Source organism: Euprymna scolopes, chromosome 16 (assembly GCF_053919585.1).
Source record: "Euprymna scolopes isolate OS-2025 chromosome 16, ASM5391958v1, whole genome shotgun sequence".
Lineage (NCBI taxonomy): Eukaryota > Metazoa > Mollusca > Cephalopoda > Sepiida > Sepiolidae > Euprymna > Euprymna scolopes.
Window position 1 is genome coordinate 13,534,348 of NC_136497.1, and position 18,904 is coordinate 13,553,251.

Here is an 18,904-nt window from a genome sequence, read left to right on the forward strand (position 1 = left end):
CTCTTTTTCATCCCATATGGTTTAATCATTTTTGCTTTTTTAAAAATTACATATTTTTTAAAACTCTTTTTCATCCCATATGGTTTAATCATTTTTGCTTTTTTAGAAATTACATATTTTTTAAAACTCTTTTTCATCCCATATGGTTTAATCATGTTTGCTTTTTTAGAAATTGCATATTTTTTAAAACTCTTTTTCATCCCATATGGTTTAATCATTTTTGCTTTTTTAGAAATTACATATTTTTTAAAACTCTTTTTCATCCCATATGGTTTAATCTTTTTTGCTTTTTTAGAAATTACATATTTTTTTTAACTCTTTTTCATCCCATATGGTTTAATCTTTTTTGCTTTTTTAGAAATTACATATTTTTTAAAACTCTTTTTCATCCCATATGGTTTAATCATTTTTGCTTTTTTAAAAATTACATATTTTTTAAAACTCTTTTTCATCCCATATGGTTTAATCATTTTTGCTTTTTTAAAAATTACATATTTTTTAAAACTCTTTTTCATCCCATATGGTTTAATCATTTTTGCTTTTTTAGAAATTACATATTTTTTAAAACTCTTTTTCATCCCATATGGTTTAATCATTTTTGCTTTTTTAAAAATTACATATTTTTTAAAACTCTTTTTCATCCCATATGGTTTAATCATTTTTGCTTTTTTAGAAATTACATATTTTTTAAAACTCTTTTTCATCCCATATGGTTTAATCATTTTTGCTTTTTTAGAAATTACATATTTTTTAAAACTCTTTTTCATCCCATATGGTTTAATCTTTTTTGCTTTTTTAGAAATTACATATTTTTTTTAACTCTTTTTCATCCCATATGGTTTAATCTTTTTTGCTTTTTTAGAAATTACATATTTTTTAAAACTCTTTTTCATCCCATATGGTTTAATCATTTTTGCTTTTTTAAAAATTACATATTTTTTAAAACTCTTTTTCATCCCATATGGTTTAATCATTTTTGCTTTTTTAGAAATTACATATTTTTTAAAACTCTTTTTCATCCCATATGGTTTAATCATTTTTGCTTTTTTAGAAATTACATATTTTTTAAAACTCTTTTTCATCCCATATGGTTTAATCATTTTTGCTTTTTTAGAAATTACATATTTTTTAAAACTCTTTTTCATCCCATATGGTTTAATCATTTTTGCTTTTTTAGAAATTACATATTTTTTAAAACTCTTTTTCATCCCATATGGTTTAATCATTTTTGCTTTTTTAAAAATTACATATTTTTTAAAACTCTTTTTCATCCCATATGGTTTAATCATTTTTGCTTTTTTAGAAATTACATATTTTTTAAAACTCTTTTTCATCCCATATGGTTTAATCATTTTTGCTTTTTTAGAAATTACATATTTTTTAAAACTCTTTTTCATCCCATATGGTTTAATCATTTTTGCTTTTTTAAAAATTACATATTTTTTAAAACTCTTTTTCATCCCATATGGTTTAATCATTTTTGCTTTTTTAGAAATTACATATTTTTTAAAACTCTTTTTCATCCCATATGGTTTAATCATTTTTGCTTTTTTAAAAATTACATATTTTTTAAAACTCTTTTTCATCCCATATGGTTTAATCATTTTTGCTTTTTTAGAAATTACATATTTTTTAAAACTCTTTTTCATCCCATATGGTTTAATCATTTTTGCTTTTTTAGAAATTACATATTTTTTAAAACTCTTTTCATCCCATATGGTTTAATCATTTTTGCTTTTTTAGAAATTACATATTTTTTAAAACTCTTTTTCATCCCATATGGTTTAATCATTTTTGCTTTTTTAGAAATTACATATTTTTTAAAACTCTTTTTCATCCCATATGGTTTAATCATTTTTGCTTTTTTAGAAATTACATATTTTTTAAAACTCTTTTTCATCCCATATGGTTTAATCATTTTTGCTTTTTTAGAAATTACATATTTTTTAAAACTCTTTTTCATCCCATATGGTTTAATTATTTTTGCTTTTTTAGAATTTACATATTTTTTAAAACTCTTTTTCATCCCATATGGTTTAATCATTTTTACTTTTTTAGAAATTACATATTTTTTAAAACTCTTTTTCATCCCATATGGTTTAATCATTTTTTCTTTTTTAGAAATTACATATTTTTTAAAACTCTTTTTCATCCCATATGGTTTAATCATTTTTGCTTTTTTAGAAATTACATATTTTTTAAAACTCTTTTTCATCCCATATGGTTTAATCATTTTTGCTTTTTTAGAAATTACATATTTTTTAAAACTCTTTTTCATCCCATATGGTTTAATTATTTTTGCTTTTTTAGAAATTACATATTTTTTAAAACTCTTTTTCATCCCATATGGTTTAATCTTTTTTGCTTTTTTAGAAATTACATATGTTTTAAAAGTCTTTTTCATCCCATATGGTTTAATCATTTTTTCTTTTTTAGAAATTACATATTTTTTAAAACTCTTTTTCATCCCATATGGTTTAATTATTTTTGCTTTTTTAGAAATTACATATTTTTTAAAACTCTTTTTCATCCCATATGGTTTAATCTTTTTTGCTTTTTTAGAAATTACATATTTTTTAAAACTCTTTTTCATCCCATATGGTTTAATCATTTTTGCTTTTTTAAAAATTACATATTTTTTAAAACTCTTTTTCATCCCATATGGTTTAATCATTTTTGCTTTTTTAGAAATTACATATTTTTTAAAACTCTTTTTCATCCCATATGGTTTAATCATTTTTGCTTTTTTAAAAATTACATATTTTTTAAAACTCTTTTTCATCCCATATGGTTTAATCATTTTTGCTTTTTTAGAAATTACATATTTTTTAAAACTCTTTTTCATCCCATATGGTTTAATCATTTTTGCTTTTTTAGAAATTACATATTTTTTAAAACTCTTTTTCATCCCATATGGTTTAATCTTTTTTGCTTTTTTAGAAATTACATATTTTTTTTAACTCTTTTTCATCCCATATGGTTTAATCTTTTTTGCTTTTTTAGAAATTACATATTTTTTAAAACTCTTTTTCATCCCATATGGTTTAATCATTTTTGCTTTTTTAAAAATTACATATTTTTTAAAACTCTTTTTCATCCCATATGGTTTAATCATTTTTGCTTTTTTAGAAATTACATATTTTTTAAAACTCTTTTTCATCCCATATGGTTTAATCATTTTTGCTTTTTTAGAAATTACATATTTTTTAAAACTCTTTTTCATCCCATATGGTTTAATCATTTTTGCTTTTTTAGAAATTACATATTTTTTAAAACTCTTTTTCATCCCATATGGTTTAATCATTTTTGCTTTTTTAGAAATTACATATTTTTTAAAACTCTTTTTCATCCCATATGGTTTAATCATTTTTGCTTTTTTAAAAATTACATATTTTTTAAAACTCTTTTTCATCCCATATGGTTTAATCATTTTTGCTTTTTTAGAAATTACATATTTTTTAAAACTCTTTTTCATCCCATATGGTTTAATCATTTTTGCTTTTTTAAAAATTACATATTTTTTAAAACTCTTTTTCATCCCATATGGTTTAATCATTTTTGCTTTTTTAGAAATTACATATTTTTTAAAACTCTTTTTCATCCCATATGGTTTAATCATTTTTGCTTTTTTAGAAATTACATATTTTTTAAAACTCTTTTCATCCCATATGGTTTAATCATTTTTGCTTTTTTAGAAATTACATATTTTTTAAAACTCTTTTTCATCCCATATGGTTTAATCATTTTTGCTTTTTTAGAAATTACATATTTTTTAAAACTCTTTTTCATCCCATATGGTTTAATCATTTTTGCTTTTTTAGAAATTACATATTTTTTAAAACTCTTTTTCATCCCATATGGTTTAATTATTTTTGCTTTTTTAGAATTTACATATTTTTTAAAACTCTTTTTCATCCCATATGGTTTAATCTTTTTTGCTTTTTTAGAAATTACATATTTTTTAAAACTCTTTTTCATCCCATATGGTTTAATCATTTTTGCTTTTTTTAGAAATTACATATTTTTTAAAACTCTTTTTCATCCCATATGGTTTAATTATTTTTGCTTTTTTAGAATTTACATATTTTTTAAAACTCTTTTTCATCCCATATGGTTTAATCTTTTTTGCTTTTTTAGAAATTACATATTTTTTAAAACTCTTTTTCATCCCATATGGTTTAATCATTTTTACTTTTTTAGAAATTACATATTTTTTAAAACTCTTTTTCATCCCATATGGTTTAATCATTTTTGCTTTTTTAGAAATTACATATTTTTTAAAACTCTTTTTCATCCCATATGGTTTAATCATTTTTGCTTTTTTAGAAATTACATATTTTTTAAAACTCTTTTTCATCCCATATGGTTTAATCTTTTTTGCTTTTTTAGAAATTACATATTTTTTAAAACTCTTTTTCATCCCATATGGTTTAATTATTTTTGCTTTTTTAGAAATTACATATTTTTTAAAACTCTTTTTCATCCCATATGGTTTAATCTTTTTTGCTTTTTTAGAAATTACATATGTTTTAAAAGTCTTTTTCATCCCATATGGTTTAATCATTTTTTCTTTTTTAGAAATTACATATTTTTTAAAACTCTTTTTCATCCCATATGGTTTAATCATTTTTGCTTTTTTAGAAATTACATATTTTTTAAAACTCTTTTTCATCCCATATGGTTTAATCATTTTTGCTTTTTTAAAAATTACATATTTTTTAAAACTCTTTTTCATCCCATATGGTTTAATCATTTTTGCTTTTTTAGAAATTACATATTTTTTAAAACTCTTTTTCATCCCATATGGTTTAATCATTTTTGCTTTTTTAGAAATTACATATTTTTTAAAACTCTTTTTCATCCCATATGGTTTAATCATTTTTGCTTTTTTAAAAATTACATATTTTTTAAAACTCTTTTTCATCCCATATGGTTTAATCATTTTTGCTTTTTTAGAAATTACATATTTTTTAAAACTCTTTTTCATCCCATATGGTTTAATCATTTTTGCTTTTTTAAAAATTACATATTTTTTAAAACTCTTTTTCATCCCATATGGTTTAATCATTTTTGCTTTTTTAGAAATTACATATTTTTTAAAACTCTTTTTCATCCCATATGGTTTAATCATTTTTGCTTTTTTAGAAATTACATATTTTTTAAAACTCTTTTCATCCCATATGGTTTAATCATTTTTGCTTTTTTAGAAATTACATATTTTTTAAAACTCTTTTTCATCCCATATGGTTTAATCATTTTTGCTTTTTTAGAAATTACATATTTTTTAAAACTCTTTTTCATCCCATATGGTTTAATCATTTTTGCTTTTTTAGAAATTACATATTTTTTAAAACTCTTTTTCATCCCATATGGTTTAATCATTTTTGCTTTTTTAGAAATTACATATTTTTTAAAACTCTTTTTCATCCCATATGGTTTAATTATTTTTGCTTTTTTAGAATTTACATATTTTTTAAAACTCTTTTTCATCCCATATGGTTTAATCATTTTTACTTTTTTAGAAATTACATATTTTTTAAAACTCTTTTTCATCCCATATGGTTTAATCATTTTTTCTTTTTTAGAAATTACATATTTTTTAAAACTCTTTTTCATCCCATATGGTTTAATCATTTTTGCTTTTTTAGAAATTACATATTTTTTAAAACTCTTTTTCATCCCATATGGTTTAATCATTTTTGCTTTTTTAGAAATTACATATTTTTTAAAACTCTTTTTCATCCCATATGGTTTAATTATTTTTGCTTTTTTAGAAATTACATATTTTTTAAAACTCTTTTTCATCCCATATGGTTTAATCTTTTTTGCTTTTTTAGAAATTACATATGTTTTAAAAGTCTTTTTCATCCCATATGGTTTAATCATTTTTTCTTTTTTAGAAATTACATATTTTTTAAAACTCTTTTTCATCCCATATGGTTTAATTATTTTTGCTTTTTTAGAAATTACATATTTTTTAAAACTCTTTTTCATCCCATATGGTTTAATCTTTTTTGCTTTTTTAGAAATTACATATTTTTTAAAACTCTTTTTCATCCCATATGGTTTAATCATTTTTGCTTTTTTAAAAATTACATATTTTTTAAAACTCTTTTTCATCCCATATGGTTTAATCATTTTTGCTTTTTTAGAAATTACATATTTTTTAAAACTCTTTTTCATCCCATATGGTTTAATCATTTTTGCTTTTTTAAAAATTACATATTTTTTAAAACTCTTTTTCATCCCATATGGTTTAATCATTTTTGCTTTTTTAGAAATTACATATTTTTTAAAACTCTTTTTCATCCCATATGGTTTAATCATTTTTGCTTTTTTAGAAATTACATATTTTTTAAAACTCTTTTTCATCCCATATGGTTCAATCTTTTTTGCTTTTTTAGAAATTACATATTTTTTTTAACTCTTTTTCATCCCATATGGTTTAATCTTTTTTGCTTTTTTAGAAATTACATATTTTTTAAAACTCTTTTTCATCCCATATGGTTTAATCATTTTTGCTTTTTTAAAAATTACATATTTTTTAAAACTCTTTTTCATCCCATATGGTTTAATCATTTTTGCTTTTTTAGAAATTACATATTTTTTAAAACTCTTTTTCATCCCATATGGTTTAATCATTTTTGCTTTTTTAGAAATTACATATTTTTTAAAACTCTTTTTCATCCCATATGGTTTAATCATTTTTGCTTTTTTAGAAATTACATATTTTTTAAAACTCTTTTTCATCCCATATGGTTTAATCATTTTTGCTTTTTTAGAAATTACATATTTTTTAAAACTCTTTTTCATCCCATATGGTTTAATCATTTTTGCTTTTTTAAAAATTACATATTTTTTAAAACTCTTTTTCATCCCATATGGTTTAATCATTTTTGCTTTTTTAGAAATTACATATTTTTTAAAACTCTTTTTCATCCCATATGGTTTAATCATTTTTGCTTTTTTAAAAATTACATATTTTTTAAAACTCTTTTTCATCCCATATGGTTTAATCATTTTTGCTTTTTTAGAAATTACATATTTTTTAAAACTCTTTTTCATCCCATATGGTTTAATCATTTTTGCTTTTTTAGAAATTACATATTTTTTAAAACTCTTTTCATCCCATATGGTTTAATCATTTTTGCTTTTTTAGAAATTACATATTTTTTAAAACTCTTTTTCATCCCATATGGTTTAATCATTTTTGCTTTTTTAGAAATTACATATTTTTTAAAACTCTTTTTCATCCCATATGGTTTAATCATTTTTGCTTTTTTAGAAATTACATATTTTTTAAAACTCTTTTTCATCCCATATGGTTTAATTATTTTTGCTTTTTTAGAATTTACATATTTTTTAAAACTCTTTTTCATCCCATATGGTTTAATCTTTTTTGCTTTTTTAGAAATTACATATTTTTTAAAACTCTTTTTCATCCCATATGGTTTAATCATTTTTGCTTTTTTTAGAAATTACATATTTTTTAAAACTCTTTTTCATCCCATATGGTTTAATTATTTTTGCTTTTTTAGAATTTACATATTTTTTAAAACTCTTTTTCATCCCATATGGTTTAATCTTTTTTGCTTTTTTAGAAATTACATATTTTTTAAAACTCTTTTTCATCCCATATGGTTTAATCATTTTTACTTTTTTAGAAATTACATATTTTTTAAAACTCTTTTTCATCCCATATGGTTTAATCATTTTTGCTTTTTTAGAAATTACATATTTTTTAAAACTCTTTTTCATCCCATATGGTTTAATCATTTTTGCTTTTTTAGAAATTACATATTTTTTAAAACTCTTTTTCATCCCATATGGTTTAATCTTTTTTGCTTTTTTAGAAATTACATATTTTTTAAAACTCTTTTTCATCCCATATGGTTTAATTATTTTTGCTTTTTTAGAAATTACATATTTTTTAAAACTCTTTTTCATCCCATATGGTTTAATCTTTTTTGCTTTTTTAGAAATTACATATGTTTTAAAAGTCTTTTTCATCCCATATGGTTTAATCATTTTTTCTTTTTTAGAAATTACATATTTTTTAAAACTCTTTTTCATCCCATATGGTTTAATTATTTTTGCTTTTTTAGAAATTACATATTTTTTAAAACTCTTTTTCATCCCATATGGTTTAATCTTTTTTGCTTTTTTAGAAATTACATATTTTTTAAAACTCTTTTTCATCCCATATGGTTTAATTATTTTTGCTTTTTTAGAAATTACATATTTTTTAAAACTCTTTTTCATCCCATATGGTTTAATCTTTTTTGCTTTTTTAGAAATTACATATGTTTTAAAAGTCTTTTTCATCCCATATGGTTTAATCATTTTTTCTTTTTTAGAAATTACATATTTTTTAAAACTCTTTTTCATCCCATATGGTTTAATCTTTTTTGCTTTTTTAGAAATTACATATTTTTTAAAACTCTTTTTCATCCCATATGGTTTAATCATTTTTGCTTTTTTAGAAATTACATATTTTTTAAAACTCTTTTTCATCCCATATGGTTTAATCATGTGTGCTTTTTTAGAAATTACATATTTTTTAAAACTCTTTTTCATCCCATATGGTTTAATCTTTTAGCTTTTTTAGAAATTACATATGTTTTTATAACTTGTCGGGTTAGTCAGGAGTATGTATATCAAGTGGATATAAATGTTATGAGTTTATCAGTGCACATTCCATTAAAAAATACTTGTAAAACAGGCACAGAAATGCAATATTGCAGTGATGGGACAGTGGATGAAGCTTGGTTGATAGTGCAGGATTTATTAGACTTGAGACTCTTTTTTTCAACCCTGTCCAAGAGTAACAAACTAGTAGTAAATGCACTAGCCCAAATCTAACAACAATACTCTATGCATGGACGAATTCTAACTTTCTAACTATATACAATGCTGTTTGGTGTGCATAATTTTTTTTTTTCATGGTAGAGGAAACATAACTTCTTTGTAGAAGACTTGTCAATGTCTTCACTGTATTGTTGTCTGTGAATGTTTGGTTGAGGAGTTTGTAAAGACGAGCTTTCAGGTTTCAGGTAGGGTGTTATTTGTCATGACAATTGGTTGTTGAGAAGGTGTTTTGTATTTGTTAAAGGAAAGTAGCTCAATCTTAGTAGTATTAGATTAGAAAAGCACATGTAAGATATAATATTTAAAGACAATACTACAGAATATTACAAACTTGTTTATGCTGCATGGACTGACTAGTATTCAAGTATGACTGAATAGACTTTCGTTGCACAAACCATATGCATAGTAGAAGAAATTTTTTTTCAATTGTGAAGAAATTGTTTTTATTTCTAACGCACCTCTCTTTTCTTGGTTCCTTGTTATCCGAACAACTTGGTTAATTTTGAGAAAGAATAACACAATAAAATTCTTGTATTTAAAATAACGTATATTTACAAGTAAAGGTTAAAGTTTCCAAAACAGTTGTTCTGGAGGAGTTTCTGTTTATTGCAGAAAAAGAGAGTAATTTCTGAGAAGTGCTCGCTGTTAATCTTTTTTTCTTTTTTTTTTGTTGCAAGCAACTCCAAGTAATAGTGGGTAATTTGCATAAGTGGCTTTATGCAAATTACCTTACAAAGTTTGAGTACAAATAATTCTAACACACTCCCGCCAAGAAGATTGCAATACGTTTATTGCAATAAAAACAGAAGGAGAAATGTCTCTGAAATATATATAAAGAGTTTATAAAAAAAAATAATTTGCCGTTTTATTTTTCTATATCTTTGTTTTTCATTTTTTTTTTTTTTTTTTTTTTTAAATTGTTGGATAGTTGATTTTTTTTTTTTTTGGTATCAACCTTTTTAGGTCATTCAATGCCAAGAACAATTTTTTTTTTTTAAATAGGAAAGTTGAATTTGTTTAATTATTACAGATAATCAATATTATCTTTCATCATTTGATAGAATTTAGCAGAGGCTTTGCGTTTGGGTCTAGTCCTGAGTTGATTGGACACCTCTTCATTACTATTACTATTGCCTAATTGCAGTGTTTTATCATTAAGTCCTTCACTAGAATCATTTTGGAAAGGCTTACTGATAGGTTCTTCCATTCGAGTATTACCTTGGGGACATGATATTTCCATAGGGTATAGGTTAGAAATGGAGTGATACTCTATTGCCCCATTACCTTGCTTCAGTTTAACAGCTCGTATTTTATTGTCAAACCCTATTACATTTTCTAAAACCTTGCCCAGCATCCAGAAGGGTCTCGATTTAGTCGTGGATTTGATCAATACGACATCCCCTACTTTTATTCTATTTTCCCATTTATTTTGGTAAATATTCCTGCCATGTTCTCTTAAACTTAGCAAATAGCTTTCATACCATAATAATTTAAATTTTAATATTATTTCTTCTTGAAAATTTAAAGTTTTATTTAATGAGTTTGAGTCAGGTTCTTCCTGCCAAACCTCTTCCTCTTCAGATTTTAGAACTAAAGAGGAATTCCCATATATTCTCAAAAAGGAATTAGGAGTTATAATTTCAAGATTAGGAGAGCTTAATCTATAAGTTAAAGGTCTAGAATTTATAGCCAACTTAATATTTGACAATGTTGTTAAAAGTTCAAAATAGCTAAGTCTAGATCTTCCTATGACCTTGAATAGACAACCCTTAAGAACTCTTATCAATCTCTCCCAAGCCAAACCAACCCACGCAGAATATAAAGGGATTTTGATATGTCGGATATCTAATTTCTCTAGTTCTTCCTGAAACGTCTTTGACTGTAGAGAACTTTCAAGAATACAACCTACCTTTTTAAAGGCTTTAGCATTATCACTGTATAAAAATTGAGGTACAGAATACATGTTGCAAAATCTCTGAAAGGCCAGCATAAAATTTCGGGTGGACATATCGGGTAACAGTTCAAAATGGACTGCCCTTATGTTAAGGCAAGTAAATATTAAAACAAACATTTTTACTGTACTTCCACCCACTTCATTCCTTACCCACAAATGACCTGTGTAGTCGATTCCCACATGATTGAAAGGTTTCACTAAATTGACATGATGCCTAGGCATATCCACAACTTTAGGATATTTATAAGCCAAAGCATTATACTTTTTGCAGGTTGAACAATTATTTATTTCTGCCTTTACAACAGTCAAACATTGGGGAATCCACACACCTTGCTCTCGCAAATAATTTAATGTGGTACCTATTCTCATGTGTTGCACCTTAGCATGGCAATAGTTAATGAATAAGGACGTAAATTTCTTTCTTTTAGGCAATAACACAGGGTTATATACTTCATAGTTGAAATATAGGCATTTGCTTATCCTCCCTTGAGATCTCAAAATTCCATCAGAGTCTATGAATAAATTTAAATTTGAAACCAAAGTGGGGACATTTTTATTACTTTTGTCCTGTGATTTCAAAAAGTCAATCTCCTTGAAGAAATGCTCATTCTGTATTAACCTTATCCAGTACATTTTTGCTTTCTTCAATGGATTAACACCATTTTTTTTCTTACAAAACGGTTTGAACAATAAACTTGTTATTCTCAATAATTTATTGTAATCAGAATATTTTTCAATGTCCAAAATGGCAGTTTTTGTTTTAATTATTTGATTACAATTAACATTTACTGTTCCCTTATGGTCAGGTGAAATGCTCATTAAAGGGTATTTTGGCCAATTTTTAAATTCGTTGGTAAGCCAACTTGGTCCTTCCAACCATAATTTTCTATTTCTTAAATATTTATCGTAAGAGATTCCCCTAGTTAACATATCAGCCGGATTTTGATCTGTATGAACATAGTGAAACATTATTGGTAGTTTAAATTCATCCTCAAGAGCTTTTATTAATCCATTTACTTCGGATATTCTATTTTTAACAAATTTAGATTTTACTTTACTTTCTTTTGTGATTAACCAATTTAAAACTACTTGAGCATCCACGCATATATTAATAAATTGAAACTGAATATTTTCATAAGTTTCAATTAATGTTGGAAGACATTTTAATGCCAGTATTACTCCCATTAGTTCCAAAGTAGGGACACTAAGTTCATTACCTTTCCTTAACGGGGACAATTTAGATTTAGCAAATAAAAACGAACTTGTTTTTTCGTTTGAGTAGGCATATATTACGAACCCATAAGCTTCTGTTGAACTATCACAGAATATATGTAAGCCATAAGGTTCATTATTATTAATTGCAGCTCTTGGAAAAGACAACTCTGGCAACATTTCGAAATCTCTAGTTATTATTTTCATTTCATCACTTATTTCTTTAGGCACCTTTTCATCCCAATTTATATTTAATTTCCAAATTCCAAATCATCTTTCTATTAACTTTAAATACAATCAGAAATATAGAGGATATTGCAAAGATAAATCTTTAAGGTTTAATTTTTAATATCCCAAACTTCCTAGTTGTTTGAAACCTTTCACTATGCTTGTGTCCAAGAATCGATTGTCTATTAAGTCGACAGATCAAAGTTTTACTTATCTATTTAAAACTACATTACCTTTAACAAATTTGATGAGATATAAGGAGGGGGGATACACTGTAGACCACATAGAATGGTATTAGGTTGGGGTCAGAGGCTATACTGTAATATCATAATCGGTTTAACATTTATTTTACATACATTAAAAGTATTTTTAGAAATTCACTTCCAAACTAATTTTTCTCTTCCCTGCAAACTATTTCCCACAGAAGAGATACTGTGAGAGAGCCTGTCTCTGCTTTATCATTTTCATGGCAAATGCTCGTCTAGGCTCCAATCTATAGTCACCCCTGACTTCCACGAAAAATACTCGTCTAGCTGAAACCACTATCAATAATTTTCCTCACTCTTTATCTGTGCCTAAACCTAAACATAGATTCCATGAACAAAGCTTCTTTCTTAAAACTGTATACCTGTGGAACTCTTCCGTTTTCCTGCTTTCCAACTGACTACAATATGGTCATCTTCAAGTCCACCGTAAACAAGTTCTTGATGAGTCATCCTCTTAAGTAACCCAATTTACCAAATTACAATTACTAACAATTACTAACAATATTGTTCAATTGACAACTGTACACTCATTAACCCTTATCTCTAAGCGGCCTCTGTGCCTTGATAAGCAATGACTCCTTGGTAAAAAATATTATCTCTGTTTTTTTTTTTAGTTTCTCCTCTCCACTGACCCTGCTACCTCAGTTCTTCTAGATCTACTAACTGAAGAACTTTTATCCATTTGTTCAATGTGACCATATCAATGAAGTCTCTTTGGCATTTAAGAGTTGAACCCCTCCCACCACCACCACATTTGGTTTAAAATCCATTTTACCTACTGGCATATGTTTGACAGTTTTTAGAAAATTACTTCCGAACTAACTTATCTCTGGAGAGGTTCTTATTTATCCTTCTTCCTCTCAAATCCATCCTTATGACTTTCTCCCATGTTTTCTTTGGCCTTCCTCTGCCAACTAACCCTGCTACCTCAGTTCTTCTAGATCTGCTAACCAAAGAACGTTCATCCATTCGTTCAGACTGAAGTCTCTTTGGCAATTAAGAGGTGAACCCATTTTTATCAATTTTTAATATATTCATTTTTTTTTTTTTAGAATTTAATGGATCAAATTGATGCTTAATTTTTCTAAATTTTTGAAAATGCTTTTATTTTGTAGGATGTTACAAGGGATTTCTGAATTGTTTGTATATGAACGTGCTGGAATTGTTTATCGCCTGAGAGATAAGGTGCACGTATCTCACCTCACTCAGGTCTGTATTCAGTTTTCTAAATGAAATTATTAAAAATTAAAAGTAGCAATGGTATTCTACTTTTATTTCTAAAATTAATTTCTTTTCTTTCTCTTGTCTGTATGTACTGCTAGCTGGAATACCCATTTTGGTATGCGTCCAGAGTAGTGAGACACACACACACAGTTGCTTTTTTCATTCAATAACGATACATCTTGAAGCAAATCTCTTTTTTTTTTTCTCCCTATCAAGCAGCATTCAAAGAAGTTAACTGAATGGAAGGAAAACGGGCATAAAAGCATTTGTCCATGTGTGAAAATTAGTAATACCCACTCACCGAATGATTTACTTTGACCTGTGTAGCTGCTATTGCGTATAGGCAACAAGCATTCCGCCAATTCACCTGTCACAAGTCAGGTGTAAATAGGCAAAATTTGTAGCATCAATCAGCAACTATAAGGGTGTAATAGCAGCAGCTGAGCATCTGTATATTGAGATGACTAGAAAACGCATTATCGCATGAATTAGAAATTCACAATTTCTGGGTAATCAACAATTCCCCCAACTATCCAACCACCATGATGTTGTTTGCATTGTTGTTTGTTTGTTGTATTGCATTCACTCTGGGGGGGGGGGGTTGAACTGACTTCCTGTGAAGTACTTAGTATCAACGGAATATTAAATTCACAAGTACTTTCCAGTCACCTGTAAAGAAAAATAAAGAAAATTGTTTTTGGCTTTGCATGATTAAGTTTTGCAAAGAGAAAATTGAGTAAGTAGTTGATATCCTAAACAGCCTGATCTGGTAGCACCAGGTGTCATTTGCATGGTAATGGATAAGGCCAAATTGCTTGCCTAATGGTTTGCCTTAAACTCTACATTTTACAGCAGAAACCACTCTTTTTTTTTTTTAATTTAAAAATTTTTTAATTTCCCACTATGAACAGAAACCATGTCCGATCATACCTTTCCATGTCTTGGATATCATGAAACATCCTGACCCCTCAAAAGCATGTGGACTAGATCTTATCCATGCTATAGTAATAAATAATTGTTCCACTGAGTTGTCTCTATCATCTTCAAACTTTACAACGAATGTCTTGCCAAGTCTGGCTTCCCTGACAGTTTAAAAAATTTCTTCTGTTGAAAAACCAGCAATATGAATTTAGTCCACCACCTCAAAAACCGGCAGTATGAATTTATTCCATCACCTCAAAAAACGAACAATGTGAATTTAGTCCACCACCTCGAAAAACTGACGGTGTAAATTTAGTCTACTACCTCAAAAAACCAACAATATGAATTTAATCCACCACCTCAAAAAACTGACTGGGAATTTAGTCCACCACCTCGAAAAATTGTAAATTGTAAATTTAGTCCACCACCTCAAAAATCCAACAGTGTGAATTTAGTCCATCACATCAAAAATTGGCAATGTGAATTTAGTCCACCACCTCCAAAAACTGACAGTGTGAATTTAGTCCACCACCTCGAAAAACTGACAGTGTGAATTTAGTCCACCACCTCAAAAAAACTGACAGTGCGAATTTAGTCCACCACCTCAAAAAACTGACAGTGTGAATTTAATCCATCACCTGAATGAGTATCAATGAATGTTCCACACTTTTATTGTCATCAAAATTGGTGAAACCGCCTATTTTTCAAGCAAATTGATTGTCTGTGCTATTTCGGAACCCATCACAGTGCACTGAGAGGAAGCTCACATGCATCTTGCAGTGTCTTAAATCACAATGCATTGTAGTCTACCTAAGAGAAACTACTGTTGATTTTATGAAATTATTTTTCTATATAATGACTTGAAGTTTAAAATGTAAAATTCAAGTATCATACTTCAATTCTGCTCTGAACAGAAACATTCATTTCAAATACGCCCCTTTCATATCAAAGAACCTACTGTTGATTTTATATGCCTGGCCTTACTGCTTGCGCAGTGATAATAGCTTGAATTTAAGTTTAAAATAAAAAAGTCAAGTATCATGGTGCAATTGTGCTTTAAACAGAAACATTCATTTCGAACATGACCCTGTCATATAAAAAAACTTACTGTTTGTTTTATATCTCGAGCCCTTTGGCTTGTGTAATAATAAAACTTCTCAGATGCACTTGTGATGTTAGGCTGTGTAAGGTGTTAACTTTGGTCAAAATCACCTGTTCCTTCTTTCATTGGATTATTTGGATTATTGATACTTGTTAAAGACATTCCAATACAAAACCTATCTAAGAACACTGCCAAGCACAGAAAGTACCTTTGTGTAAAATTTCATAAAAATTGGCTGAGCTGTTTTCAAGTCCATAGAGAACAAACTCTCACACACACACAAGGTTTTTTTTTACATAATAATAGAGATAGAGATATTGTTTATTGTATAAGTTATTTTCTTAATTGAATGTTTCTAATTGTTTAAATCATTAAAAAGCCGTGCATACTGATAAAAATGTTGGTTGCGTTAATAGGGCAGCTGAATGAATTAATGTTTCCAACTTTTTCCAGATGGCCTTAAAAGAAAGTCTGAAGGAATTCATGACAGCCGGATCTTTGGTTTGGGAGCTGGAGACATTTATTGAATCTGTGATCATTGCTGAATGTGAACTTGCTGAAGGAGAGGAGACGAATGAGCTGAGCATGCCTCTCACCCTACATGCTTTCGCACATTCGATTTCTTACTTTCTTAATGAGTACAAGGCCGTCTTGATTGACATTGAAAAGGATCTACAAAAACAAGGTAACATTTCAATCTACTTTCAATGCTTTTCCATTGGAAACACACCCTATCTTATTCTGGTTACATATGCGTTAATACAAATACTGTTGGCGAAAGTATTAACATGCAGTCCTCTGTCCAGATATGCATAAATTTTCTTTTTTTTTTTTTTCTTTTTCACCCCGAACAGGACATATTGCCACTTGGAGCGTAAAGGGCTACTATTTAGAATCATGTCTAATAGGGGACTGTGGGAGTTGAGCAACAAGATGTTTGTTCACCTTACAAACTTCAGCAGGTTAGTACAGTCAGAGAAGCATGAACGAGAGAGAATTACAAAGTCTAGCAGTCTGAGGTAAGAAACTATAGAAAGCTTTCTGATGTCTACGGACCTCAATAGTAAAGTAGTCAGAAGTATGTACCTCAAGGGACACAAGTTCTGTGAGTCACAAATTCATCAGAGCACATACCATTACAGTGCATGCATAGAGATGTGACATTATGGTGATGGGACAGGTTAGAGCTTGGCTGACAGTGCAGGACCAATTAGATTTGAGACTCTTTTTTGGATCCTGTCTAAGAGTGAGAGACTAGCGGTAGATGCACCAGATGTAGAAACAATACTCCATGCATGGCAAATTATGGCTCTGTAAAGATATAGATGTGCTCTGATAGACTTATTGCATTTCTGTCCACCTTAACGTACATATTCCTGACAAACCCATATAGCTGCAAAATCCCATCCCTTCATTGTTGTAGTCGCTAGATGTCAAAAATCCTTTTATTCTAATAGATTCTTCCTGCTAGACTTTGGAATACCCTCTCAACTTCCTGCTTCTCTAACTGTACTAATCTGCAAAAGTTTAAATGTAAGGTGAACAGGCATCTTGCTACTCAACTTTCTATATAGTCTCATATAGAAGTTTGTTCCAAATAGTATCCCCTTACATCCAATAATATGCATTGTTTGGGGTGAATAAGAGAGAAAAAAATTGAATGAATACACAAATTTTATATTATTATGAATGTACAGATTTTAAATAACTATGAATACACAGATTTTATAAAACTATGAATACGCAAATTTTATAAAACTATGAATACACAAATTTTATAAAATTATGAATACACAAATTTTATATAACTATGAATACACAAATTTTATATTATTATGAATGTACAGATTTTATATAACTATGAATACACAGATTTTATAAAACTATGAATACGCAAATTTTATAAAACTATGAATACACAAATTTTATAAAATTATGAATACACAAATTTTATATAACTATGAATACACAAATTTTATAAAACTATGAATACACAAATTTTATAAAACTATGAATACGCAAATTTTATAAAACTATGAATACACAGATTTTATAAAATTATGAATACACAAATTTTATATAACTATGAATACACAAATTTTATAAAATTATGAATACACAAATTTTATATAACTATGGATACACAAATTTTATAAAATTATGAATACACAAATTTTATATAACTATGAATACACAAATTTTATAAAATTATGAATACACAAATTTTATATAACTATGAATACACAAATTTTATAAAACTATGAATACACAAATTTTATATAACTATGAATACACAAATTTTATAAAATTATGAATACACAAATTTTATAAAACTATGAATACACAAATTTTATAAAACTATGAATACGCAAATTTTATAAAACTATGAATACACAAATTTTATAAAATTATGAATACACAAATTTTATATAACTATGAATACACAAATTTTATAAAACTATGAATACACAAATTTTATAAAACTATGAATACGCAAATTTTATAAAACTATGAATACACAGATTTTATAAAATTATGAATACACAAATTTTATATAACTATGAATACACAAATTTTATAAAACTATGAATACACAAATTTTATATAACTATGAATATACTAATTTAATATTACTATGAATGTACCGATTTTAAATAACTATGAATACACAATTTTTATATTACTATGAATATACAAATTTTATATTACTATGATTACACAGATTTTATATAACTATGAATACACAACTTCTATATTACTATGAATATACTCATTTCATATAACTATGAATATACGGATTTTATAAAACTATGAATACACAAATTTTATATAACTATGAATATACGGATTTTATAAAACTATGAATACACAAATTTTATATAACTATGAATATATAGATTTTATATAACTATGAATACACAAATTTTATATAACTATGAAAACACAAATTTTATATTACTATGAATATACAGATTTTATATTACTATGAATACACAGATTTTATATTACTGTGAAGACACAAATTTTATATTACTATGAATACACAAATTTTATAAAACTATGAATACACAAATTTTATATTACTATGAATACACAAATTTCATATAACTATGAATACACAAATTTTAT

The 18,904-nt window shown here is 26.4% G+C and overlaps 1 protein-coding gene across 1 annotated transcript in view; it reads left to right on the forward strand.

The window, feature by feature from the left end:
- LOC145295839 (gamma-tubulin complex component 5-like) overlaps positions 1-18,904 on the forward strand; it is a 293,760-nt gene that overhangs the window by 67,887 nt on the left and 206,969 nt on the right. The window contains exons 8-9 of the mRNA XM_080141551.1: positions 13,644-13,737; positions 16,229-16,460. Coding sequence (XP_079997677.1) covers positions 13,644-13,737; positions 16,229-16,460 — 326 coding nt within the window. The remainder of the gene's footprint in view (positions 1-13,643; positions 13,738-16,228; positions 16,461-18,904) is intronic.